This window comes from Cotesia glomerata, linkage group LG4 (assembly GCF_020080835.1).
Source record: "Cotesia glomerata isolate CgM1 linkage group LG4, MPM_Cglom_v2.3, whole genome shotgun sequence".
NCBI classification, from domain to species: domain Eukaryota; kingdom Metazoa; phylum Arthropoda; class Insecta; order Hymenoptera; family Braconidae; genus Cotesia; species Cotesia glomerata.
The window spans coordinates 8,829,455-8,857,179 of NC_058161.1; the positions used below are offsets into that span (position 1 = coordinate 8,829,455).

Below are 27,725 nucleotides of genomic sequence, written 5' to 3' on the forward strand. Positions count from 1 at the left end.
GAGTAAAATTTTTCAGGATACATCTTTAAGTTGAACAATTAATTAATTGAATTAAAGTACAAAAAATTTTCTAATTTTACATTTACATTTTCTCTTGTAGCTTTTATTATTTTCTTTCCTAGTGGCCTGAAATAATTATTGTATGGATAACTAAATTTGTCTCTGTAGGCACTGATAAACCTTTCGAAAGGATGTCTCACAATAATAAAACTCAAATGATCTTTTAAAGCATCATAAAGCTCTGCAGCTGAAGGTCTTGGATATTTTTTACGGGCCACTGATACTGGTGTTTCTTTAGTTTTGTCCAAAAATTCTTTTTTGTATCTTTTTGTAAATGTAAAGAATGTAAAATTTATGTATAGTTTTATTTATTTTTCAATAATTGTATTGAAGGGTTATCACACAACAATTATTTTCATATGACTAAGGTAAATTTCTTAAATAATAAAAAAATTAAAATTTTACATCAATTTTGATTAATTATTCAGGAAATAAAATTGTGTGACAACTCTATTATTAATAAGTAAAAAAATTACCCAGCAAGTAAATTAAAATTGTAAAACCATGAGGTGGAAGCTGCTTTGAAAACATTACACCAAACGAGTTTATATTTGTCATTAATTAAAAACTCCCATGCATTAGGTTGTCTCTTCGTGCCATTATCATCATTCAATTGATACTCCCTGCATTTCTGTAGCATTAGCTCCTGTCTTTCTTTAAAGCGTTCGTTTAAACTTTTCAAAGTAGTTAATTCATTAGTTAAATTTAATAATAATAACTTAATTTCTTCTTCGATCACAGTTTCGTACTTAAAAAAAACAAACGAACAAACAAAAAATTGTTAAGTCTTTACTAATGACTAATGAGACACAACTTACCTCGTATTTACGATGACGCTCTACGTAGGAGTAATTATAGATACCAATACAAATAAACAACAAAACTATTAGAAAGTAGAATAATAGATGATAATTAAAAAAAATTCGTCGATCGATAAACATCTTTAAGATTAACTATCAATAATTAATTTTATTACTGTTATTGAGAATAATAGTAATTTTAATATTAACATAAATATAATTACTAAGTACAAGTTGTCAACAGAATGAGGTATAATTTCCGAATGACTGTATACATGGCAATTACCAGGACCGGTATTAGATGATAACAAAAATTATAGTGACCGAATGCGTAATCTACAATTGCATAATTCACTTTAATAATGGATGTCACGGTCGTGTCGTTGTAGAAAAAAATTGTTCTATATGTGAATTACAACAATAGCTTGAATTAGCGTTATTTTTTATTTTTCTCTCAATGTTCAACGATGCTTATCAAATGTCTCGGATATTATTGAATACATCCTATAATACTAATTATGTAGTTAATAGTAACAATAATAATAGGTAATAAAGAAATTATTTTACTAATTAAAAACATATATTTAATAGTCTATTATTTAAAAATTTACATATTTACAATCCAATAACAACTCTTACTAAATTCTAAAAATTTAATTAAAAGCCTCGATGATTTCTTATTTTATTTAAATTTTTAATTTCAATTTTTGTGTACTTAATTTTTTTTGGCTATTATTAGGCCATTTCAAATTAATAACTCTAATAAATTTATTGTAGTATGCAATTATAGCTGATTTCACTGTAATAGTGAATGGAAGCTGGGTAATTTTACTTATATTAACAATTAATTGGTAACAAGTGAATTAAATAGGTATATAAATTAACGATAGAGTAAAGTAATTAAATACAATTAACAGTAATATTCAACTGTCAGTATTATAAAATATGGAAAAAGCATTTAAGATGTAAATTAAATGATAAACATTAATAACTTGCAATTGTGCTAAAATTGTCATTTTAAATATGTTTCTTGTTTTATATTCACTAACTTTGGTTTATGATAATGATAACGATGTTTTATAATTATTTACAATAATTAACATCGATTCATCAACAATTTTTTAAAATTATTTTAATAATAATAATAAATTAAGTTTATTATTTTTTACAATCTGAAGGAATAGTTATATCTTTTCCAATGGCTAGATATTCTTTTGGAGAGTAATCGAAGAGTTCAAAATCATATCTGTAAAAAAATATTTATTAATAGTCGATTATATTTTGTGGTGAATTAAAAGAATTGATGTTTTGAAAATCAATTTATTTTTAAAAAGAATTGAAATTAATTTATGACTTTTTGTTTTTTTGATAAAAAAATAACGCATTAATAAAAATAAAATTAAAAAAAATATCAAATAAGTTTCAATTATCATATTTACAAAAAATTAAATTTAATATCAAAATAATATACTTCTCAAAGTTGAAATGAATAAAAATAAAAAATTTTCGAAAGTTAATTTACTTATCTGTTAATAAATGAAAAAAAAAAAAAACTATTTTACTCTTGTAAACTTTGTAACTTAGAAGTTGAAAAAAGTTTTTGAAAAAAAAACTCTACACTAAAGTTCGTATTGAATTTATTTCAGTAATTTTGTTATAAAACTTTAATTTTTCAATTCGAAAACCTATCAATAATGTTGAATCAAAAACTTTAATGATAACAAATTTTTAAGTTCAATTGCAAAACTATTAAAAAAATATTAACATACCTAAACATTTCATAAAGATCAGCTATTTGACTTTTGGATAATTGCACAAAGTATTTTTTCATAACGTCTTTTGTTTGAGCGCCTCGCGCTGGATTTTTCCATTCTGGTTTTATCATATGCTCTAAATGCACGTGTTTAATAATATAATTCTGGTCATCCTATGAAACAAAATATTCATTACTTACATAATTGATATTAAAATTGGTATCAACACAGAGTATCGTTCGTTTTTCATCAAACATTAATAATCCACAAAAAATTAGTAATTTAATTATATTTATATAAATATAACAAAATAATTTTATATTTTCTTATTACATGTTATTATTAATTATTAACGTCGATCGAACTTACTTGAAGCGTTTCAAATTTAGCGATAATGTCAAATCGAACTTGACAAGGTGTACAGAAATTTAATATCGGTGTCCAATGCATATCCAGTTCATTACCAGCTTGCCATTCACACAGTAACCATCTCACAAACTCTTCAAAGAGTGGGTAACGAGGACCGCGTCTCGTGCGATGTTTCAAGTCCTTAAATAAATTGAGAAAAAAAAAAAGTTTGTCATTTTATTTCATCGGAAAACATAAATTATCAATATCAATATCAATGCTAATTCTTTATTAATTATTAATTACTTCACTAAACTAACTTTCTGATACTAATTAATAACTAAATTATTATATTGGTTATTATTAACTCACCTTATAACGGTATTGATTTATGATTCGTACGCCTAATTTACTGTGAAGCGTATTAGGCAAACTTTGTTCGAGTTTATCTCTATAAGCGCTAAGAAGACGTTCAAAAGGATGTCTGACTATAAGGAAGCTCACGCTATCATTTAAATATCGTGATAATTCTTCGGCTGTCGGCCTCGGATATCTTTGCCTTGCTAAAGATACTGGTACCGCTTTAGATGCTTTCAAAAATTGTGGACTGTAGCTAAAATTATTAATCATGTTATTAGTTATTAATATTAATTTTTTTATGGTAAAGAGTTAAAATACATACCCTGCAAGCCGGTTGAAATTATAAATCCAGGATGTAGATGCAGCTTTGAATATGTTACACCAAATAAGATGATAGTCACGGTTTACGAAAAATTCCCATGCATTAGGTTTGTGAATAGAGTCATTTCCTGGGCGGTCTAAGCCACTTTCGCTGCACCTTTTTGTCAGTAATTTACGTCTTTCAATTAGTCGTTGTTCAGTCTCAGCCATTGTACTCATCTCGAGTAATTTTTCTTCTGCCGATTGAGCCGTTTCTTTCTGTAAATTAATAAAGTTTATTTATATTATAAAAAATTATTATTGTGTACACTGGAAAAAAATGTACTTGATTCAAGAATAAAAATATAGGATCAGAAACTCATTTTAAAGAATTTTATCGTCTTGAATCAGGTAAAATTTACTTGAAAAACTCTCCCGGTTGATTTAAGACTCAACTTAATCAATTTAATTTTTTTTAGTGTACTCATTTAAGTCTCAATCAATAAGCTAGTTTCAAGTCTTTAGCAGTATGCCTAGTGATATGCCATTCAAGTCAATGCAATTGGAAAATTTCAAATTCATAAAAAAACGAAACAATTTGCCGATATCCTGACATGTAATCAGGGAGATTCGGGTTCGATTCTCATATTTTTTTCAGTTATTCTTTGCTTTTTATGAATTTTCAATGTTACTATTTTTCATTCAACATTTGAATAAATATTTACAATATTTCCAGCTCACTAATATTCGTGTATGTGAATAATATGGTATTGTGTGAATTTAATACATTTAATTTAAGTCCAAATTAAATTTTCAAAAAAAAGATAAATGTAAACTAAAATTTGATATCATCATTGAACATATGGGTGATTCTCAGATAAATGTGATTTTTCATGTCCTGCATACCATTTGCTCACTGATTATACGTGATCTATCAAATGAATTTTTATATCAATACAACCTTCTTTTGATCAATTGAATTAATTCGGTTTTTGTTCAGTTGTCTTTAATTGATTCTATTGCATGGGTTGGTTGATGTCCGAATGATAAAGTGTCTGTTATTTATTATCTCTTGGCTTAACATTTTAAAATTATGAATTGTATTCAATCTTCAAGAAATTTTTAATTTTTTTTTCTAATTAATGGGTTCCGGCGGTTGTATTTAAATGGATGTCATCTAATCTCCAGAGTGCAAAGTAAAAAATCAAATCAATAAATGTAATTATGAAACTAATTACTTTGAATACCATGTAAAATAGTTTTGAAGTTTTCAGTGCCATCTTTTTTACTGATTCAATGTCTATTTACTAATTCTTTCTTTTCTAATAAATAAAAGATAAAATTAAAATTTTTAATTAAAAGAATTGATGTATTGTTTCATCAATGTTCAAGTAAATGACTCATTCACAATGATAATGATGTTAAATTAATAAAAGTTAATTAAAGCCACACTGAAATAATGTGTAATTTAAATTAGTCATAAAATATAAATATAGTAGTATAAGTAACAAGGCATAAAATCTAAATCAGTTGGACAGATATGCATTCATTTTAACAACTCGATTTGCCAAGTGAACTTGAAGTTCACGTGTATAACCACTGCCAGAGCTTGTATTAAGTATGTGTATTAATATATATTGCGTGTGTATATAGGTATGTACGTAAAGTACTATCAAAGAGATAGAAGTAACGTATGAAATATGCAATATGTTATATCATATATATGAGCGAGGTCGTACAGCGGCGATTATCTTTGCTGAATCGCCGATATCTGACTCATATCACAGATCTCTTTTATCATATGCTTGCTTTAGATACTTTCACGTGTTGTGTGTACTTAAATCTGCATACGTATCTATAAGAGTAATTGTTGGATATGTATTTACATGCTTGTTTCTATAGACTCTTTTGTAATCAAGTAAAATATTTGAAAATTGTTTTTTTTTTTTTTTTTTATTATTACAGGTAAACTTATATTCTTATGTGATTAGGATTTATTTCTTTTATTATATTTTCTTTAGAGTTAAGATTGAATTTTTCAATCGAATTTTGTTGACTTTGTAACAACATAATACAACATATTACATTGATAAAAAAAAACTTAATTCAAGGAAAAAAAATTTGAACTATAAAAATCATTTTGAAGACTTTCTTTCTCTTGAGTCATATAAGAAAGTTCCTGAACTGTGTAAAATTTATTCAAACTAAGGAAAATTTTGTGGTTGAAAAATATTTTTACTTAATTGAAGATAATCAAATTTTTCAAAATGATCTTTTTGTTCCAAGATTTTATCTTTTGAATTAATTTAACCGTTTTATCAGTATAGAAATCCGATTATTTTTAGTTTTTTTTTTTTAAACCAATAAGTAAATTTTTTTTATTTTTTAGAAAAATTAACATTCTCGTCAATCTTTTACACATGCATCTAAAAGTATTTTTTGTATTAAATAATTCAAATTGATATTAAAATTAGCTTCTTTCAGAATAAAGTAAAAAATTAAATAAAAAAAAACAATAACACGAGTTTAATTAAATTAAAGTATTGAATAACTCGCTTATCAAAGTATAAAAAAAACATACCGTGTAAAATAATTTAATCAATTTTGAAACAATCTTTTATGTAGCAGTAATTATGTACATTGTTTAACACGATAACCATCGAAAAAATATGATTACTAAATAAGTAGACATTCTCAAGTAGCATATAATGTAAATGGTGGTTGATGCCATCCGTTTATTGATTCTCGTCATACAGTAGGGAGTCCACCTTGCAACAATACGAATGTGGGCCACATTCTATAGCAACATTCAAATGCATAGACATGTAGAGAGGGTTTATCTGTTAATCCATGCAATTATCGAAGTATTTTCATATTATTTCAGAAAATAATAAAAATTTATGATAGATGGTTGCCAGAAAAAAAATAGGGAGAATTAAGGTTGATATGATTTGAAAACTGATGTTAATGATTAATGATAATCGCTGTATTGTTATATACATGTCCGTAATGTAATAAGAAGTGTTGATCAGATTATGCGTCACGTGTCCATCAGAAAAAGGTTAAGGTCGAAATGTATATATTTATTAAAATATCATATAATATGAATGTAGTGGGTAAATATTATAAGTACATTCTGTACCCGACGCGGTGCGGTGTTAAATAAATAAACCCGCACTTTATCTTTTTTACCTGGCTCATCATCAACAGCCACGTGACGAAATTACCAAGGCTCGTTTTTGCATAATTCATTTAATTTCTAATGTGCTGTTTGTTTCTTACTATGGATTCGCTCTTCCGTACTTAATAAATCGTGTTTGGTATAAAGAATATTCCATCACTTTACAGAGATTTAATGTCTGATAAATTGAAATTGTAAAGAAAAAAAAAACAATTCAATTTGCAAGATTAACTTTTTTAGTATAAAAAATGTTTTAGTTTCATTGTACTTTAAATTTATTTAGGTGATGTATATTTTGGAATCGATTGACCCACTTGTAAACATTTTCATGTACAAAAGATTTTTATGCAGTTTACAAGTATTCGCGTGATGTCTATACAAAAAACAAATACATTTAGTTGATGCTTTTATATATCTACTTTTGTCCGCGTTTGTCTGAGAAGCTCCAATTACTGACTATTTTTAACACAAAGAGTAAAAGGTTCTATAATAATTATGGTGTACTTTTATGATACTTTGTCATTTTATTCTATCGTAAAAATTTTTTTTATTTAAATTTAAAAAAAATTATAAACTTGAATTCGGTCAGATAATAAATCTTTTTAATTATATCATGTAAACATTTTTGCTTGAATATTTTTATATTTCAGTTTTATTTTGAATTAAATAAAGTTTACAAGCAAACGAATAGATTGACAAATATTAAAAATAAAATATAACAAAATTTAATTTCTACGAGATAATTCAACTTTTGAAACTTAAAACTCAATTAAATATTTAGTTTTTTGTTGAAGTTCAAATATATTTTTTTATTCTTAAAGAATTAACTCCAATTTTGTATGTATAATTTTATTCATGTAGAAAAAAATTATCGTACATATATTAAAAATTTATATTATAAAAATTACAATATTAAAAAACTAACTTTTTAAAAAATACAAACTTATTTTTCACATTAAGTATTCAGCTTATGAATTTTACTATCAATTATCAAAAAATTAGAGATAAAATTTATAACTCTAAAGTACTATAAGATACTTTCATTTCGTTAAAAATTCTCAGTAATTAATAAAAAGAAAATTTACAAAAAATATGGAGAAATATATAAGAATTATTTATTACAAAAATTTAATATTAAAAGGTGGCGATCAACTTGAAAAACCTAGAATTTCAAATTTCTAAATTAGTAAGAGAAAAGTCAGGTAATATCAACATTAGTCAAACAATGTTTTAATAAATCTTTTAGTATTTCCATTGAATTTTTAATCATTTTTGAATAAACAAATAAAATTAAAATTGAAAATACTTGGTGATATTAAAGATATCCGTAAACAATTTAATCAAGTTATTCAAGAAATGAAAATTATTAGAAATAATTATTTTTTTTTTATCTATTATTTCAATGCTGTTAAACAGTGCTGTAAATGATGGTTGATATTATTTTATATTATTCAACTTCTCTAATTTTCATTTTTTCAAGCTTGTGATCAATAATAAAATCATTAAAAAGTATCATATATAGAAATAATTAAGGGGTTACGTGGGTTTCAGAGGTTCAAAAAAGGGGTATTTTTACTATTTTTTTTTTTTTTAGTATTTACAATCATATATTTTATTTAAACAATTCAGCATATCAAAGATACATATTTAAACAGTATTGTGTGAATTTTTTATTTAAAAATTCCGAAAACTCAGCCGTTGGTACCTCATCTCCCTCGACGTCTCAAAAAAAAAATGCTCTTGCCGTGGACACCATAACTCATTATTGGTTCATCTAAAATCAAAGATCCAAACATATTTCGTTAATACATGGATAAATCTCTTTATTGGACGAAGGAGAATAAAAAAAATTAAAATTTGAAATTTTGACCGACTTTAAAAAAAAAAAAAACACATTTTTTGATCAAATTTTCGCCATGTATTTGCTCGAAAAAATTAGTTGTAATAAAAAAAAACAAATATCCTTCGTCCAATAATGAGATTCATCCATGTACTAACTAACTATGTTTAGTTCTTTGATTTTAGATGAACCAATAATGAGTTATGATGTCCACGGCAAGAGCATTTTTTTTTTGAGACGTCGAGGGAGATGAGGTACTCAACGGCTGAGTTTTCAGAATTTTTAAATAAAAATTTCACAAAATACTGTTTAAATATGTATATTTGATATGCTGAATTGTTTAAAGAAAATATATCATTGTATATACTAAATAAAAAAAATAGTAAAAATACCCTTTTTTTGAACCTCTGAAACCCACCTAACCCCTTAATAAATAAGGTTTAATATTGACTTTTACATTATTTGTTGTATTTTAAAGAGTTATAGGTACTTTACTCAATTGAATCTATTTTTTTTTTAATTAAAAAAAAATTTATAAAAGGATTGACTTGGTAAATTATACACTGAGAAAAAAAAATTTTTGTCCAGAAAAAAATTTCTTGGCTCAAGAATCATTTAAAATAAATTTTGGTTTTTTGACAAAAGAATATTAATATCTATCATGATAATAAAATATTAGTATTAATTTTGATAGATTAACAAACGAATAGGTTCACTTGAATTAAACAAAAAATAATTCGATTAATTCGGTCAATTCTTGAGACAAGAAAATATATTCTTGATAATTATCAAGAAAATATATTCTTGATAATTATCAAGAATATATATTCTTGTGACAAGAAAATTTTCTCAAGAGTAGTACTTTTTTTCTCAGTGTAGTCAAAAAAACTTCACGTGATTTTTCATATTTAAAATGATGATGAAAACTTTATTCAGAGTCAGGGAAATCAGGAAATTTGAAAATAAGCTTTCAATCTTCACCTTGTATTAGTTAAAATATGTTGCATGTTATCATGTTAAGTTTTGATTCTGTACGCCGAGATGAATAAGTGTGGAGTTAAGTACGAGGTGTATTGTTGAATAATTACCGAATCAATCAAATTTATTTGTGTATGGATGATTTCAATTTATGAGAATGAATAATAGTAGATCTTGTCGTGAATTTGCTATTCACCTGCCGCAATGCGTCTGGAATAGTGCCAGAGCGCAGAATTTTCGCGTCGGCGTTCGTTGGACCAACTCGAGATGTTCATGATCCATTTAGATTTTATGACCTAAGTCTTAGTTTCGAGATTAGTTTTAGTATTGCTTTTACTTTCACATCCACCATATTTATTTATATTTATAAATTATACATTGTATACTATTTCTTATTTCCTCCGCACCCGGAACTCAGCTGCAGTTGCTCCAATGACCAGCGGCGTTGATAAAAAAATAAATAAAAAAAAAAAAACACTTTTATTTACATTTAAAATACTTTTTTTTTTTATCTTGAAACCTATTCATATTTTACGAGCGTAGTATCGTGCCAACTTCTCATAAAAGAAGAAAAATAATAAAAATAAAAGAAATTGATGTTTTGCTTTAACTTACAATGAACACGAACAAAACATTTAGTTTCAAAATTTTAATATTTTACTTTTTGTTATTGTATATAATTTTTTTATGCAATATAATACAAAAATTAAGAAAAAAGATTCAACTAAAAAATTTTAATGAGTTAAAATAATGATCGTTAAAATAAATTCCGTGACTTTTTAATATAATATTACATTGTTTTTAAAAGTTTGTGAACGAGTGACTTTCAGAGAATCTATTTCGGTAACGAAAAAAAAAAAAAAATTCATGGAGGAAATAGACGGAGACTATATTTGTGTTAGTTTTATTGTAAAAAATGTCGTGGGATCGGTTTAGCTTTATTTGTAACGATGAAAAATTATATTTTCCTTAAATCGAGAGCACTAAATACTAACTTGAAAAGCTATTAATTATTTAAGCACTGGAATAACAACGGTAGTTAAACTGACAAGTAGTCAACGGTTATTTTCATCGGCCAACATGTTCTGTAGCTCCCCCTCTCTATTAATATATTGTCGTAGAAATGTTAGTATAGAAAATTTATTAGCAAATAAAAGCAATTTTATATTTTTTATTTGACGTGGTTGTTTGTAGTTATATTATTTTTCATTCTTTGTACGCTAGCTTTAGTTTATTTACTTTAATAACCAATTGACATACATGACTTGCTGAAATTGCTTACGTTTCAGTGGTTTTTTTTTTTTTTCTATTTAAATGCATTGTAACCGTTTTTGTACTTTCAAGTGCGTAGAATTCATCTATTTATTTATTCATAAAGAATTGTTATATTTTTTGGTTCAAAAGTAATAAAAGAAATTTTTTTTATTGAAAAACTTTAATTATATGTACACTCAATCAATTTTTCATTACTTGAATAATAGTTTTTTTTAAATTTTTTTTAATAAAGAGGAAAATGAAAGAAAAAAAATGGTTCCATGATTTTTGATCCCCCAACAAAAAATCCCTGACAATTAATCTTAAATAGCTGGAATTTTTAAATAAAACGACAAACCACAAAAAATTAAAAATGAAATAGTTAATTTATTTAAATAATTTTATCTTTTGTATCAATATATAAAATTGAGAACACTTACAACACTAGATAATATTGATTATGTAATATCATTTAATGACTAATATAATACTTATTACAAAATAAATCACAATTTGAATAAGAGAAAGTCGATGAATAAATAATCAAAGGCAATTAATACAAGTTATAGCAAAAAAAAATTTTTCGAAAAATTTCATTCAAATTTTTAATCAAGGCATAATCATGGTTTTTGTGTGAGTTTATTCGATATTAGACCAACACAAACGCGGGTAATTGTATTGCGCCCTTTTAACATGGTTTTTGTGTGTGTTTATTCAGTAATAGGCCATTACAAACGCGGGTAATCGTGATGCGCCCTTTTAACATGGTTCTTGTGTGTATTTATTCAGTAATAGGCCATTACAAACGCGGGTAATCGTGATGCGCCCTTTTAACATGGTTCTTGTGTGTATTTATTCGACATTAGACTAACACAAACGCGGGTAATCGTGATGCGCCCTTTTAACATGGTTCTTGTGTGTATTTATTCGACATTAGACTAACACAAACGCGGGTAATAGTCTTGCGCTCTTATAACATGGTTTTTGTGTGTGTTTATTCGACATTAGACTAACACATACGCTTGTTACCGTGTTGTGCCCTTTTATCATTGTGCTCTTTAATAATTTTTTTTTTTTATTTAAATTTTCGAAAACTATAACGAATTTGAAGGATAACTTGTCGGGGATTTTTTGTCTTGGGGATATTTTGTTCGAGGATATTTTGTCGAGGGATCAAGACGTCTGATACCAAAAAAATGGAGCCTCTGAAATTCTAAGTAATTGAAATCGATTTTTTAATAAGTACTCATACGGAGAATGGTTCTTATGAGTGAGAGTTAATTGACATCTGAATGGAAAATGAGATTGCTCGATTGCCAATATTTGAAAATAATTGTTAGATAAAGAAGAGCGGTTGTGAAGTATCGGAATTGATTATTTGATTGGTATCAGAATTCAATAAGATTTGAGGGCTGATAAACCTCTTCCGCTTATGAGATTCATTTAAATCGAGACGTCGCAACGGAGATATCGTGACTTTTTTTTTAAAACTGTTTACTGTTATCTGTCGGGTAAATTGATCAGTTTGAATAGAGTTCGTGGTAATAAGAATTTATTCGGGGATTACATTTTATCTTAAAATTCAATCGGCGGTTGGGAAGTTTGCTCGGATTTTTTTGTTGGAAAATTTATTTTATGCTCAAAATAAATTATATTTTATTTTTACTCGGCTTCAATTTATTTATAGAGTCATGGAAGGAGTTACGCGAAATTGCTGAAGCGACAGACTTTGAAACTTGAAGAATCGGGTGTCTTTTCTTGTTAGAAATTATTAAATTAATAATCAAACGTGTATTACTAAAATTTATGAAATCTTTTATTCTTTCGACATAGTTATCATCCATATTTATTATAAACTTTTTTTTTAATTGTCGAGACTTGGGCTTGAATTCGAGACTGAGAAATTAATTGTAATTTTAGAATTCTGTCACTTTTCCAGCATTGATAACAAACTTTTAAGCATTTAAAATGCATTCCTCATAACACAAAAAAAAATTATTTTTACATAAATAAACAATGTTAAACTGTAGGATGTTGTTAGAAAAATTTAAGGTGTATGTAAAAAATCTCTGTCCTTCAATAAGAGGCGCGAAAATTAAAAAAACTAAAGTAATTTTTAATTTTTTCTAATAATAAATGTCTTGCAAAAATAAATAAATCATTAATAATAAATGAGTTAAAGAAGAAATACTTGTTAAAAAAAGAATAATGTTATTTTTTTCACACCCATTTCGCAAGAACCCAAGAACTTCCGGCTACACCCATCGTCAATATTTGTGATTTATGGTTAATTGAAAGAAAACAATTAGTTGTTTATTAATTAACGTCTCGGATTTAATGATAACGACAATAGCAAAGAACTTACTTCTGGCGACGACTGCTGAAGGCTATTGCTCGAACCATCTTGACTGGAGAGTGCAAGGATGATAAGTGCAAGGACACCGGCGACAATAATTGTCCTGCGGATGCCCGCGAGGACATGTCTGCGTGATGTCATCTTTTCTCGGTGATTATTTTTTCTACGATACTCATATCGAACTGAAACCAAAAAATAAATTAAAAATTAAAAAGATAGAAATAAAAACAAAAATTTTATTACCATAAACACAATCAACAACAATCGTACTACCGGTCTTGCTTATTTACATAAATTTTGAACACTTATTTATTTGATAAAAATGCTAAGAACATGTTTTATTCATTCGCAATTAATTCGTCGTGACGGTATATCTTATTAAATTACAATTATCAGATAATTAAGTTAAAATTTTCAGTAATTCTAAAGTCAACAATAACAACCGCCTTTTCTAAATAATAAAAAAAAATAATTTAAAGTAATTAAATTTTTCTTATTTTTATTCATATTTTTGCTGTCTCAGGTGTTGCATAAGTGCTCCAATTTAAATATTAAACAGTAAATATAAATACAAAAAAAATCAATATTAATTATTAATTTTTTATTTTTTAATAAAAAAGCTCTAGACATTTAATACTACCCATCCAAACACTGAAATTTAAATTTAAAATTTGCATTAGATTTATTGGAAATATAAAAAAACGTGAATATATAATAATCAAACACATAATTGGGAATTGCGTAAGGTAAAGAGAGATAATTTACTCTCGGTAATTTACTAGAGAATTACACACACCTCTCTTAATTAATTCCGACTGATAGGCATATATGCAATTTGCAAAACATATATACACTGTCTCTCTGCACACACTATAATTTTGCTAATTAATTCATTACTCATTCCGTGAAATAACATACAATAAGATAATTTAAATAAAATATATTTATTTATTCATTTGAAAATTATTTACTCGATAATTAAAACTCGATGTCTTATGTCGCGAAATTATTCAAGTGTCTTTACATGTCAGAGCTTTTATCAATATCAATATCAAATATTTATATTAAATGTCTTCCCTTACAGGTTAATATTTAAATATTAAAAAAAAAAAAATAATTTACTTACTTTCTCCGGTCATACACGGGTCAAATTTAAAATTTCATTTGTCACTTTAAATCCTGGTACACTTTTTAAAACAAATTTTGAATGTCGGGTTAGTTTTAATTTAACTAGTGTTATATTAAAGAATATTTATAAAATTACATATTACATGTTTAGCGGGTTGTTAAAGTTGAAGTAAATCTTCAAGTTTTGACACACGGTTGGAAAGTAAAATCCAGAAGATAGAATAATAAGAGAGGAGTAATGTGCGACTTAATCACGCGGACATCCTCGACAATACTGAATAGTTCACTGATGGGTTGAGAGTAACTGCGCCATACACGCGAGTCGAAGTAATGCAGCTAGAGTATAAGTGACATTATATGACTACGAGGATGACGACGACGACGTCGACGCCGGGCGTCTGCCGTGACCACGGCGCTGATTGTCAGAGTAAAGCAAATAGTTTACTACTGTACACTTTTAAACACATTCTACACATCCACAATAAGAGCATCATTGACACCTGTGTATAATATATGAGTATTATGTGAATGTATGTGTTTAAATATATACATATGTAATATTTTAAGTATAAGTATGGGTATGTACAAGTTTACGTCTAGGTATGGGTGTGTGAATGTATATGCATTACATTTACGTGGGTATAGATGTGATGTGATGAACATTAATATACACATGCGTATGAGGCACATAAGAAGGTCTCTGGGATTGGTTGGTTGTTTCGCGGGTCGATTTACCGCTGGATGTATCTCGCGCAAGCGTAATGTTTTCATTTAGAAAATGATACGACCGGAAAGTGGAAACTGCCGAGTAGAGGTAGAGGATTAAACTCAAGATCTTGGAGGAGAAAATAGAAGTTGGAAAGAAATAATGAAAATAAAAAAATAAACAAATGAATAGTTTGGGAGAATAGGAATTATATGAATGTGAGTGTGAATGATAATGATGAAAATGCGCGGATCGAAAGATTATTTTTTTGAGATGAAAGAGCTGGACGGTGAAAAAAAAGTTCTGAGGGATGTCAAGAATGAAATGTTTTATTTAATCTTAAGAGCGGTTTATAGTTGATTTTCAAACGTGTTTTTCTCGTGTATGTGATAAAATTTCGAAAAAGAACGCTTCGCTCTTCGATAGATAATTTAATTATCTATCGAAGAGCGAAGCGCTTTTTTGGAAAATTTTAATTTATTTATGCATAAAATGCGTTTTAAGATTCCATTTGTTGTACAAGTATGACAGAGATACTTTCGTTTGTCCAATAGAGGGCGAGAGAGAGAAAAAATGTAAACCCTTCTTATTAAATGATAAAGGACGGGTAGGAAGTAAAGTTTTTTTGGAATGATGGGTAATTTAACGAAGAGAATATATATATTTAGCAAATGGATAATGGAAAATTTTATTAGGTCTTTTATAAAAATTATTAAAATTTAAATTAAATATAATATAATGATTAGCAAAAAGCAAAAACCTAACTTACTTTTTGTGGATATTGGATTGGTTTAAAAAATTTGATGATTACTGAAATTTTTAATTAAAAATAATAAATTGAAGTTTTTTTTTGGAGTACAGATGATTTATAAGAAAAAAATTAATATTTTAAGATAGTTCGGAAAATTTTTAAAAAATGATAGAAATTAGGAAAATTAGGGGTTTATAAAATTTCAATAAAATAAAAAAAAAAAAAAAAAAGAAATTGGGCATTTATATTTGATTCTCAGTAATTGTGATAAATATTGAATTAAAAATCAGTGGAAAATTCTCTCGAAATTTCTTTGTTCAAAAAGATAAAAAAAGAATAATAAAAACCACAAAATAAAACTTTGAATAACATTTCAATAAAAGAATTTAAAATACTTGGTATAAAAATAAAATTATTATATACTATTATGTAAAATATCGTAGAATGCTTATGCAAGAGGAATGTCAAGCATTCGGCAATAGTACAGATTCTCTTGGAAATCTAGAGTACGTTTACTATACCGTATGTGCAATGGTAAAGCCGCGATAGAAGATAGCATAAAGCCCTGTTGTACATATATTTAGGTATACAATACTTTGAAGAATCAGGACACAAATAGCAAGGTTCAATGGATCATTGGTAAGCCCCCAACAATCTGAAACGTTTGATCTCTCAAGCATGATTTTCTTTTGACTGCTACTGGCTGCTCTTGTGCATGCTCAAGTGATGAACGTACCAACACTGGTTAGTGTTCCTCGAAAGCGCCGATCACGCCTAAACATACCATGGTTTTTTTTTATGTATTTATACATACATATTTTCACATAGATGTGACGTTGATGTTGATGCATTGCATACATAAATATAGACAGCTGAGATATTATAAATCAAACCATGTTCTACCGCAAAAGCTTTTTAAATTATAATATTGAGTTATAACCACCTCAGTCGAAATATAAAACGTAGACTGAACGAATTAGATAGCAAAAACGTGAGGGCAACGTTTTCAACGTGTCAAAAAAATAAAATAGAATATTAAAAACTTAAATCATAGACAAAACGTATCTGGGCTCGAAACAAAAAAACACAAATACATAGAAAACATTAAACTATAATTAATAATAATTAATTGATAATAAATACTATTCCAAACAATAAAATCATAATTTTAACAGTTTATTTATTATTCAAATGTTAGAGTTCAATAATCACATGGAAAGAAATACCATTTCAAATGGTTATAAAAGCTATGTAAATTTCGAAAAAGATAAAGTATAATAACTGATAATTTCAACTTCAATGTTTATCATTTTGCACATACGAAGTAATAATTTTATATTTTAATGTAGCCAACGTCAACATTTACAATATAAAATAGTAAATTTTAAACGCAACGATAAAAATGATACTATAATTATTGACTTGGCACTTTTTACTGTTTGAAACGGTAATCTTTAAAGAGTGTTGAAGAGTGAGAGTTGTTATTTACTATAATAACCGCTACAAATCACTTTTTTTCAATATTAAATTATAAATGTTGGGTTTTATACCATGAAAAATATTTATTTATTAATTTATTTGGTATATGACATCAGATTTCTAACCTAAACTTATATACATCTCAAGTTCCTTGAACTATTCAGTATGAGACGATGATTAAATTGTTCAACTTCCCTTCAAAAATTCGAACATATCCTGAATATTTTAAGTGGTTGATCGTACGAGATCTTCGACCAGGCTCAACGCCAAAGTTCATCAGACTTTCATGCTCGTTAAGATCTTTAAAAAATTTTACAGCAGTGATTAATAAATTTTTCGCATTTAACAATAAAAATGTTTTTACGTAGTAGATTTACTTTGTAACGTTGCATTGAAAAAAAAGAGACGGAGATAATTGTTGATAGTTTTTTTATTAATTCATTACTATGGCATTGTAAAATGCTGAAAATGCGGGAAAGCGGAGGATCAGGTTTTTGTCTGGATATCTCAATTAAAAGGCGAAAATTATTATTAAAATGAACACTATAAATTTATTTACACTAAATACAAGTTATATTTAATATGTTAGTTCGTGGATTGTTTAAATAAAAGCGGTTAAATAAAGCACTGCGTGAATAATAAAGCGAAGCCGGTTGACACGTGGTTGAACACACAGTCGGCACTGAGAAAGCGGTGAATTATTACACAAATAACACAAATTATCTGTAACAAACTCAAGAATAATTAATAACAATTTATTAAAGCGGATTATTAATCAATTAAGCGAAAAAGCGGAATTTTATAACTTAAGCGAATTAATTTAGCGGGATAGCGGAGCGTTAGACTCAATGGCAGTGAAGCGAAAGATAATAATAATAATGCGTCTTCTTCCTCGTCGACTTGGGGAGAAGGCTGATTGCGCATGTCAGCGGAGCGATCAGCCAATCACACCATCGAGACATGGCGTGATCAGTCAAGCTAAGCTTTGCACAGGCGGTTAGTTTTTGCGGGAACTAGCGGTTGCAGATGCGGCTCGTGAATTTGGGAGTCCCCCAGGGGCGACTTCATCGCGGCTGGGCCTGTTCACTGAACAGGCATATTCTCTATACTTTCAATTATTCAAAATATTCAATGTTTTATGTTCTTTAAATCTTTAATATTAAATACTTTATTTTGGTACTCTGTAGCTCTTTGATGTTTTGAGTTGTTCATTACGTTATTAAAATTTAACAATATGCCAAATTTCATGATCCATCTGGGATCCCGGTTGAGGCTCTTAGATGTATCAAAAAAATTCATAACCTTCGCGATTTTTCAATGGCTTTGGTCAACTCAATCGTTTTTGAACGTGAAATAACTCCAGGAACCCGAAAAATTCATTAATTTAGGCTGCAAAATTTTTTCTAGTCTTTTCTAGATTCGAAAGTGTGGATAATTTTGACCCTAAATAGAGTTGAGAGATTGGAATTTTCGGTAGTGAACCCATCTTGGGAATCTCAATTAGGTTAATCGTCAAGCATAATCAAATTTCCTCGGTAAACTCTTTAATATAATTGGTGACAATAGTTCATCAAATTCTTGCGTTTCTGAAGTTATTCCACATAAATTCCTTGATGGATTGTTCAGCTTCTCTGAAAAATTTTAAGATCTCTAGATATTTTCGATGGTGTATAATTTAGGAGCCTCAATCCGGTTCCGTTCGGATTAAGGTCTAAAACTTTTGATGTTTAGCCTTTTAGTCTCTTTGAGGATCAATTGGATCTCCCTTTACTAATTCGTCACAGTATTATTCCGTGTGAGCCTCTCATTTTTAGAAGCCACTTGTGATTTTTTTTTATTCAATATTGATACGTTTCATTTATGATTCCGGTCCATGACAATCTATTTTTCATTTTCGATACTTTGAAATCGCTTGACTCACTTTTTCAACTTCTAATACCTTCAATTAACGTTTTTAACGATTAATGCGTCTAACATATTCTATATCTTGATTTGGGAAGCTTCGCTTTTCTTTTTAATGTATGGGTGCAGCGAAAGACGATACTGTTGTTACGTAATCCCGAATAGTTTTATCGATAATCCAACGAGTGTGTTTTGTGAGAGCGATGTTTGTGTTGGCTATTACCATGATTTATATAGAGGTTTGTATCTCTCTAGTCGGTGTATATGTTGTAACACAAAGCTCCCAGCAATGGAAAGGCTATTAAGCTATTGGATCTATCGATTTATGATTTGTTTCAGATATTATTTATGTGTATTGCTTATATCGTGTATGTAATGCATTTGAATTTATATTTTCCCTCTTCTCTAAGCGTTATCCCGACTACTATAAAAAAACCACAGAATTTCAATCGTGTTCTGTTAAATAATTGATGTTTTATTTCTGTCATAAAATTATATAATTAATATAATTTATACATGATTTGTTGTTAATAACGAAAAATACTCTGATTTCACGGTCTGGATATCCATTTTTTGATTCCGTTATAGAAAATTAAAGACTATGTTTTATTGATCATGTAATGTGTTGAGGTCATTATTATGAGTTGTGATTAGTTATTGTAAGGGAGAATTTAGCTATTTATTTTTTTTATATAGTATGGTTTTTTTGAGTTATTATTTTATTTTTATAATCATAATTGAGTCATATAATTTTGAAAATATAAATTCTAAAAAATCAATAATTTTAAATTGGGAAAAAGATTGATGTAATCTTTGATTAAATGTAATCAAAATTAAAGCAATAATTGTATAGTAAAAAATCTTTAGTGATTTTTATTGATTAGTTGCACCAGGTAGACCATGAAGATTGCCTGACATGTGAAATTAGATATTTTTGATTCATCAATATTGTTAATTTGTAAAAGATACTGTTGATCTAGATAGTTAAGTTATGAGACGTGAAAAAATTTTAAGTTTTAAATATTTAAAAATTTCAGATGAGATTTTAATGATACAACGAAAAATATCTAATATAAAATTCAATTTTAATATAAAAATTATTATTTGCTACTTAAATAAGTACCGTCAAATACTACCTAAATAATGAGTACTAATTTAAAAAAAATATTGTCTGTAAACTTTTAAATTTAAATTATGATAATGAAATGGTAAAAAGACTTATTTATCAGAAATTTAATCTTCTATGAAAAGGTTATGGTTTATTTTATTTTATTTTATTTTTTTTATTTAAATTTAAGGTCGCTTTAACTTCTAGGTCATTAGCGACCGATAGTTTATTTTATTGTATCTATCGTTTTTCAAACAGTTTACAAATTTAAACTTATTTTAAAGAAATTTTAAACTATAACTTTCATAAAATTTTGAATCCTATAGTTATAATAGTGAAAACTAAATACATTTGAGTCTCGTTATGAGTCCTATTTGTTTTCTTTTTTTTTTTTATCAAACTCGCGTTAATATGAGAGAGACACTAATAGGACTCATAACGAGACTCGACTGTATGAAAATAAATAAATTTAGCTCGCAATGGTTTTCTTCCTAAGCATTATGTTAATTATGAAAAAAGACGAAGGAGTAAATGTCAAATTAATTCAAGTATATATTTATATTTGAGACATTAAAAACGATATTCGAGCAATTTAAACTAAGCCGTGAGTTCTTAGGGATTTCCAAACGCTCTAGAAAGCGGATGCTGACATCAAAATTTATTTTTGTCCGCGCTACAGTTTAAATTGTCCGAATTTTTTTATGCATGTTTACTTCTGGGTGTTTTTTATTTTATCACCCAAATATTTTATTTATTTATAGTTACTATTTTATTTATTTCATCACAGAAAAAATTTATTTAGTGAAGGAGAGCGACGAAAAAGCTTTGTTTACAAAACAGTTTTAATTTTTTTTTTTTATTCGAATAAAATATTCACCGCCTACTGTGTACGGAAGGTCTTATTTTATTTTTTTTATCTAAGGCAGATTAAATATGTATATACGCGATCATTATCTTCGACTGTCACGGGTCTTTTTACGAAGATATTTACTAGTTTAAAGTAGAAAAGTTTAATGTGTAAGGCTATAAAAATAAAATAAATAATTTGTTTAATTGTTTCAGGGAACTCGAAAACCCTCGTTTATTTATAATGATACCGGGAGAGAGTGGTATAAAAGGGGTAACATCATTCTGGGAAACAGTAGACGACTCTCTGTGGAATAGGACGAGTAAATTAAACCCTGAGAGCGACAGAATAACTGCGACGGCTGTGCTAGACTTACCGACTTTTAATGACACTTGTCAGGTTAAAGTTTACGGCACTGTCACTTATAAGATGGATGAAATGGAACTGCAAGCACCTGTTAACTTTCTCAGTCTTACAACAACTCAGGCGATTGACAAATCATTAACACCAAGGTACGCCAAAGATCTTCATCAAAGTGTAGTTGCTATGAAAGCTGCCGCTATTGAGAAAGTAATAGCGGTTCCGCTGCATGCAGATGGACGGGGTATCAAAATACTCAGTTTCATCGAAAATAAAGATTTTCAAGAAATTTTAAATGATGTTCATGTTTCGAAAAATCCTGAAGTTTTCCGGAACTGTTTGATTGAAGTTTTGTCTGTTGAAAGCGCTGTTACTATGAGGATTTCTGCAAGGTAATTAATATTTTGAATCCTTAATAATCTATTTAATTAAGAGAATGAGAAAAATCTATTATAATTGGAAAGGTATTGAGATGAATTTATGCCTTTTAAAAGGTTTCATATCATTTTCAGTGAATTTCAAGCTGGATAAAATTTGATATTAATCCACACGGAAAGAACAAGATGATACTGGATATCATCCCAGATTATACTGAGTGAAAAAGTTTTTTTTAGATAGTAGCTAGTATAATCCTGATTATAATGAGTATAATCCAGATTACAATGAGTATAATTCAGATATCACGCAGTATAATCTGGATTTTTTTAGCTACAATCTGAAATTTTTTTTCATTATTGATATCACTGAGTATAATCTGGGATGATATCCAGTGTCATCTTGTTCTTTCCGTGCATGTAATTAAACAAATAAGGAAAATTTTGTGATGGGCAAATAAATGGATTTCTATTGTGAAATTTGGTACCATCAGAAAGGCTCTATCATCTAAATAATTAAGAGAATAAAGAAAATTCAGTGACTGGCATATTTATTTTTTAAAAGGAATTTTTATAGTTAAATACTGTATCATCAGAAATGTTTTGACTTTAATTTGTGCCTTTTCACGATTCCACATATTTTTTGGTGATGGTCAATTCTTTATATAAAATTTTGGAGTAGTTTGTTGGTTTTATAAATTTGTCCCGTGACATTTTACAATAAATTATTGGTAATTGATCCTTTCATAGCTATAATATTGTAACGGGTGATATTCCGCTCAATTGGCGCCTTAAATTAATTAATTGAAATAATAAAACTAACAAATGAATCTAAATTAATTAATAAAAGGGCGCCACCGGGATTTTTAATCGCGGTTCCCGGAACCGGAACCAGAGCTGAGCTTATCTACAGGGAGGGAGTGGAGGAAGGTGATCTGAAATGAATAAATTTTTAATTAACAACGGTACCAAAAATTTATTAACAACAAAATAGAATAACAACTTGTTCACTCGCACGTACACTGACTCACTTAAAACTAACTTAACACTACGACTTATTGCTACCGAGGATTCCGGGCTAAAACCGACGCCTCAACTTAACCTAAGTAGCCAGCAAAGCACCTCGTACAGAGGCTATCGTATACGAGGGCGATGTGTAAATTCCTTATAACCAACAAAAATTCTTAATCCTACAGTATCCTCATAAGGAGCGCTTTACTGCAGTTTCTAGCTTACTACCGCTGTACCCCAACTTGGCGTCTATACAACGGCTTCTAAGGTATGTTAATTACTCTACTCGGCAAAACATCAACAAGTAGAGATCGTTACAAAAATTCTTAATCGTACAGTACCCTCATAAGGAGCGCTTTACTGCAGTTTCTAGCTACGTCGCGCTGTCCACCGGACCCTCACGCTCTATCAAAATTCTTAATCCTGACGGTACCCTCTTTTGGAGCGTCTATACCGCAGTTTCTAACTAAGTCGCGCTGTCCACCGGACCCTCACGCTCTTACTCTCTAAACATGAATTAGTGAAAATTAACTTGAATAAGTGAATATTCACTATTTCCAAGTGCCAATCGTACCACTGATTCGAACCAGTGGTACGATTGGCACTTGGAAATAGTGAATATTCACTTATTCAAGTAAATTTTCACTTATTCATGTTTAGAGAGTAGACTGTACGAACTACTCTAATCGGCAAAACATCAACAAGTAGAGAATGTACACACTCACACACACATATCCCGCACGATCTTCACACACATAACCCGCTCACACACACTGGCTCTACTTAACTTTTATTTTTGACTTATAAAATTAAACTCCAAAAATTACAACATTACTTTTTACTAAAATTTTCAGTCATTAGCTCGCAAATAAATCGTAAACCATTTTCACAACTAATAATTTAATTCTCAAAAAAATCTACACTAAAAACCGATGCTTAAATTTATTCCAAATTATCCATGAGTTAAATACTCAACATTAAATAAATTTTCCGGATCATTCGACGTAAAATTTTATTCCAATTTCAACTCGTAAATTTTATTTCTTAAATTTTGAATAAATTCTTAAGAATATTTCTTTATAAAATTCTAACTACTTTTCTGGGACTTAATCCACGCCGTTAAATATTTTTATAAATAATTCCAATAAAATAATAATTTTAGTCAAAGCGGCATGATGGCCGAACGGACTAAGTCATTATCCCGTTAGTTCGTTCGTGCATCATGCCGTGAGGCGAGGGTTCGAGCCCCGACGGTTGTTCGAATAGTTCCAACACCAACCGTCGGGGGTCGCTCCGGTAGCCAAACTGTACTGGCATGGGTTTTTCTGTGGTTTCCCCATCGCCACTATTCCAACACCGATAGAAAGGGGTGAGGAATAGGGTAAATACAGTACAGAAAGCACAAGTCGGTACACAGCCGCATTGAGAATAAAGTTATGTGCGAAATTATATGTTGATTATAAAAAGTGGAGAACATGTTGTTGATTATAAAAAGAGTGGAGAATATGTTGATAATAAAAGAATTGAAAGATTGTGTTGATAATATAGAGCGGAGTATATATTGATAATAAAGAGTTGAAAAAGAGACTACTACATGCGGAGATGCTGAGACAATTAGCCTTGTAAAAATCATAAATCGGTATACAAGTAAAACTCATAATAATAATAATAATTTTAGTCTTCAATAGTTCAATGTATAAAATGACCACGTGGAATTTTTCGATTTATAAATAATTAATAAAACAATTTATCTCAATGTAAAATAAATTCACGAAAAATTATCCACGGGTATCCAATCTTAATTGCGTCGAAGTTCAGTAGCCAATTCTCAATAAATTATATTAAATAAATAATACTTTCTTGTAACAAATAATATTAAATAATAATAATTCAATTGTTCTTACTAATAAATTATCACGTGAAATAATTGCCAGGAATTTACGCGCTCAAAATGGACGCCGATGTTCGTTAGTGCGTAGATATCTTTGACCTCGGGTATACGAGCGGCGCTTGCCCGATCGTGAGCTGCCGATTGGAATTATTCTCGGTGTTCAGAAATTAATTAATATTTTATTAATAAAAATGAATTTATTTAAGCCAATCTAGGATGTTAATAATTATTAACCGGCCGAATCAATAATTTAATTTCTCACGACTCCTAAACCCAAGAGGTCTAGAACATTCCTCGGGTATAAAATCCCCCAAGAGGAATGCTCACAATGCTAACGAATCAAATCAATTAAAATAATTAATTATTATTGAGCAAATTATTATAAACAATTGAATTATCAAAATTTAATTAATAATGAGAAGTAGTAAAATTGATGAGCCGGGTATACGACCCCCTTGGCTCATCAAAAATGTGAAAGTCTCAATACCTGGTTAAATTTGTGCTGAGGAAACTCTTTGTTCAAAACTGGCTTCCTTCTTGGACTTTTTGGCTGCTGATGTTGTTGAACTTGAGCACTGCACTACTTCTAACTCACCGCAGCTACGCGATCAGCCAAGAAACCTCAGACTTACCTCCACTTAACGCTAATGGGTCCCGAAGACCGAGACGCGCCAGTGCTGCGTCGAATAATTATCATGCGTGATCGGTCTTACCGATACAGGGTAAATTATCCTGTTACAATATTCCCTGATAGCCAAGTCGGTCGCAACTTTCCGTCGATTTACTGCCGCAACTTGTCACCAAGTTGGCAGCAAGTCTTGGAAATGAACTCGGTTGTTCACCAAGTTGTCACCAAGCTGTCGGCAAAAATTGCTTTCGAAACTCTTTCGCACCAAGTTGACGACAAGTTTCTCAAGAAATTTGGCGACATATTACGGCAGTAGATTGGTCTTGTTTTTCCCAGAAACTTGTAGCCAACTTGACGCCAACAGTTACAAATTCGGAAGTTGACCGCAAGTTGCCGCTAAGTTGGTGGCAACTATCTGACACCAACTTGGTTGGTCTGAAACTGTGGCTATCAGGGTTGTTTCCATTTATTTCAAAAGTACCCAATGTTAATCATATATTGTGATTAAAAATATCGAAAAATCATCACGTCAAAGTTAATTATTTATAAATCGTAATTCTCGTATATTACATAAGTGACTGCAGGCTTGCTAGTACTATTAAAAAGCATAGAAAATTTTTTCCTACAAAAATAATTTGAATTTTATTTGAATCAATATTTACTCGGGTTACAGAAATTTATAATTTTTAATACATATTAGATTTTGTTCTAAATTAGCGTCGATTTTTTTCCTAATTTGATTAAATTTTTTTTTATTGAAAAAAATATTGGAACATTTAAAAACCACGGAAATTCAAAAACATTCGTATATTAATCGACACATTGATAATAACAGGCATGATAAGTTATGTACATGTCAAGTATTTGATACGAAAAAAAATATCAAAAAATTGATAGACCCTGCGGGTTAGCCCCGGAACTTCTTTCTGATACAAAAAAATATTTAGATTAGAAACCTTCGACCCCCGTTTGAATTTGTTTTCTTATGTCAGAAATATTGAAAAGAAGCAGCGTAATCAATTCCATCAAAAATATATTTAAATAATCAATATCGGTTAATGGAACGACGCAAATATCGTTTATATATTCTGCGTTCCGGGTTTGTAAAAACAAACAACTAACGTGAGTCTCGGAAGATGAGAAAACAGTAGAATAATTTGTTGACAAGATTTATAGTTCACTTCAGAAAGTCAAATGTTGCCGGGAAATCTTTAAAATTCAAAGTTACTTGAACAATTCAACATTGTTTTTATTTCTGCAGTTATAGTCGAAATTTCATTTTTTTAAGACATCAATTTTTGTCGATCAACAATTGATGTTATTTTTGGGTAAAATAATATAAAAATTTTTGAATACTAACTCGTAAAGGGAATAACTAATGTAAAGATAACATTGAGAGCCTGAGGAAGGTTTTCAACTGCAAAATAAAACTTTACAGTGAAATATTTGCTGACTAGAAAAAAAATCTTGTAAAGTAGTTGCAAACTGACACAGAGAATTTTTGTTTTTAAGAACTCACTATTGACAGTGTTTCAATATTTAATCGTAAGAAATTTTCAAACGAAGCAAATACGATCGTTATAAATCACGAATGAATATTTGTATCTCTCTATTTTGATAACAAGACAAACTCTGAATGAGGTACGAAGCTCTTTATATATTTACTATAAAATAAAATTTTAATTGGTCCTCAGGTCGACGGCACAACTGAACATTTTAATTCACATGCTCCAAGCGGAATTTCCGGATGCCATTGAGACAGGAAAACAGGATAAAATCACCGACGCAGTGATTGCACTAGAAAACGAAATAAAATTGAAACTTGGGTGTGATGAACCCACCAAGCTACTTAAGGCCAAAGTCGTCACTGACTTGTTAGTCCCTTAATTACATAACATTTTTTATTATTATTTAATTTTTAATTTTACAAAATAAACTAAATTTTTTTATCATAATAATATATAATAAATAAGAATATATATAATATATAATAATAATAATAATAATAAATAATAAAAGATTGTTAAATTTCAGATAATAAAATGTAAACATTTTTATACCTCTTTTCAAGCAAAACTTTAAAAAAAATCTTAAAGCTAAAAATAACAACCACAGTGTGTCTTTCAAATTATTTATTTTGTCAAACTATATAAAGCTTTTTATAATAGATGTTTTTTTTTTTTGTTGCGAATGAGTAAGTGAGAGAGTGAGTGTGTTGAGTACAGAACTCGCTGAGCACTTTTGATAAAAAATATCATCATTATGACCGTTATTACATTTCATTGTCGTTATACATTTTTTTATTATTC

At 28.6% G+C, this 27,725-nt stretch overlaps 3 protein-coding genes across 4 annotated transcripts; 1 reads left to right on the forward strand and 2 right to left on the reverse strand.

The window, feature by feature from the left end:
• Positions 1-2: 2 nt before the first annotated feature.
• Positions 3-1,001, reverse strand: LOC123263016 (carbohydrate sulfotransferase 11-like; the record flags this gene model as incomplete). Its single annotated transcript, XM_044725530.1, has 4 exons — positions 879-1,001; positions 537-808; positions 87-324; positions 3-23 (listed from the first exon to the last, which is right to left on the reverse strand). Coding segments are annotated over exons 1-4 (654 nt in total), but the record flags the coding sequence as incomplete, so codon positions are not given.
• Positions 1,002-1,589: 588 nt separating this feature from the next.
• Positions 1,590-14,759, reverse strand: LOC123263720 (carbohydrate sulfotransferase 11-like). Its single transcript, XM_044726668.1, has 8 exons — positions 14,503-14,759; positions 14,358-14,418; positions 13,241-13,413; positions 3,645-3,901; positions 3,335-3,575; positions 2,984-3,163; positions 2,630-2,787; positions 1,590-2,106 (listed from the first exon to the last, which is right to left on the reverse strand). The coding sequence occupies exons 2-8, from the start codon at positions 14,368-14,370 to the stop codon at positions 2,019-2,021; spliced, it is 1,110 nt and encodes a 369-aa protein (XP_044582603.1). The 5' UTR covers positions 14,371-14,418; positions 14,503-14,759; the 3' UTR covers positions 1,590-2,018.
• On the forward strand, positions 5,174-27,343 carry LOC123263721. 2 transcript variants are annotated; one of them, XM_044726670.1, is made up of 3 exons: positions 5,174-5,275; positions 21,368-21,904; positions 27,111-27,341. In XM_044726670.1, the coding sequence occupies exons 2-3, from the start codon at positions 21,396-21,398 to the stop codon at positions 27,301-27,303; spliced, it is 702 nt and encodes a 233-aa protein (XP_044582605.1). In that variant the 5' UTR covers positions 5,174-5,275; positions 21,368-21,395; the 3' UTR covers positions 27,304-27,341. The 2 variants fall into 2 exon arrangements, with proteins under 2 accessions (XP_044582605.1, XP_044582604.1); XM_044726669.1 differs by lacking the exon at positions 5,174-5,275 and adding an exon at positions 16,339-16,455 and having other exon boundaries at positions 27,111-27,343.
• Positions 27,344-27,725: the final 382 nt, after the last annotated feature.

Excerpts from the sequence above, each read along its gene's own strand:
- LOC123263720 (XM_044726668.1), bottom strand. Across the intron at positions 3,576-3,644 it reads AATTTCAACCGGCTTGCAGG|CTACAGTCCACAATTTTTGA; the intron begins GTATGTATTTTA and ends TAATAATTTTAG. Across the intron at positions 3,164-3,334 it reads TAAATCAATACCGTTATAAG|GACTTGAAACATCGCACGAG; the intron begins GTGAGTTAATAA and ends AATTTATTTAAG.
- LOC123263721 (XM_044726669.1), top strand. Across the intron at positions 21,905-27,110 it reads ACTATGAGGATTTCTGCAAG|GTCGACGGCACAACTGAACA; the intron begins GTAATTAATATT and ends ATTGGTCCTCAG.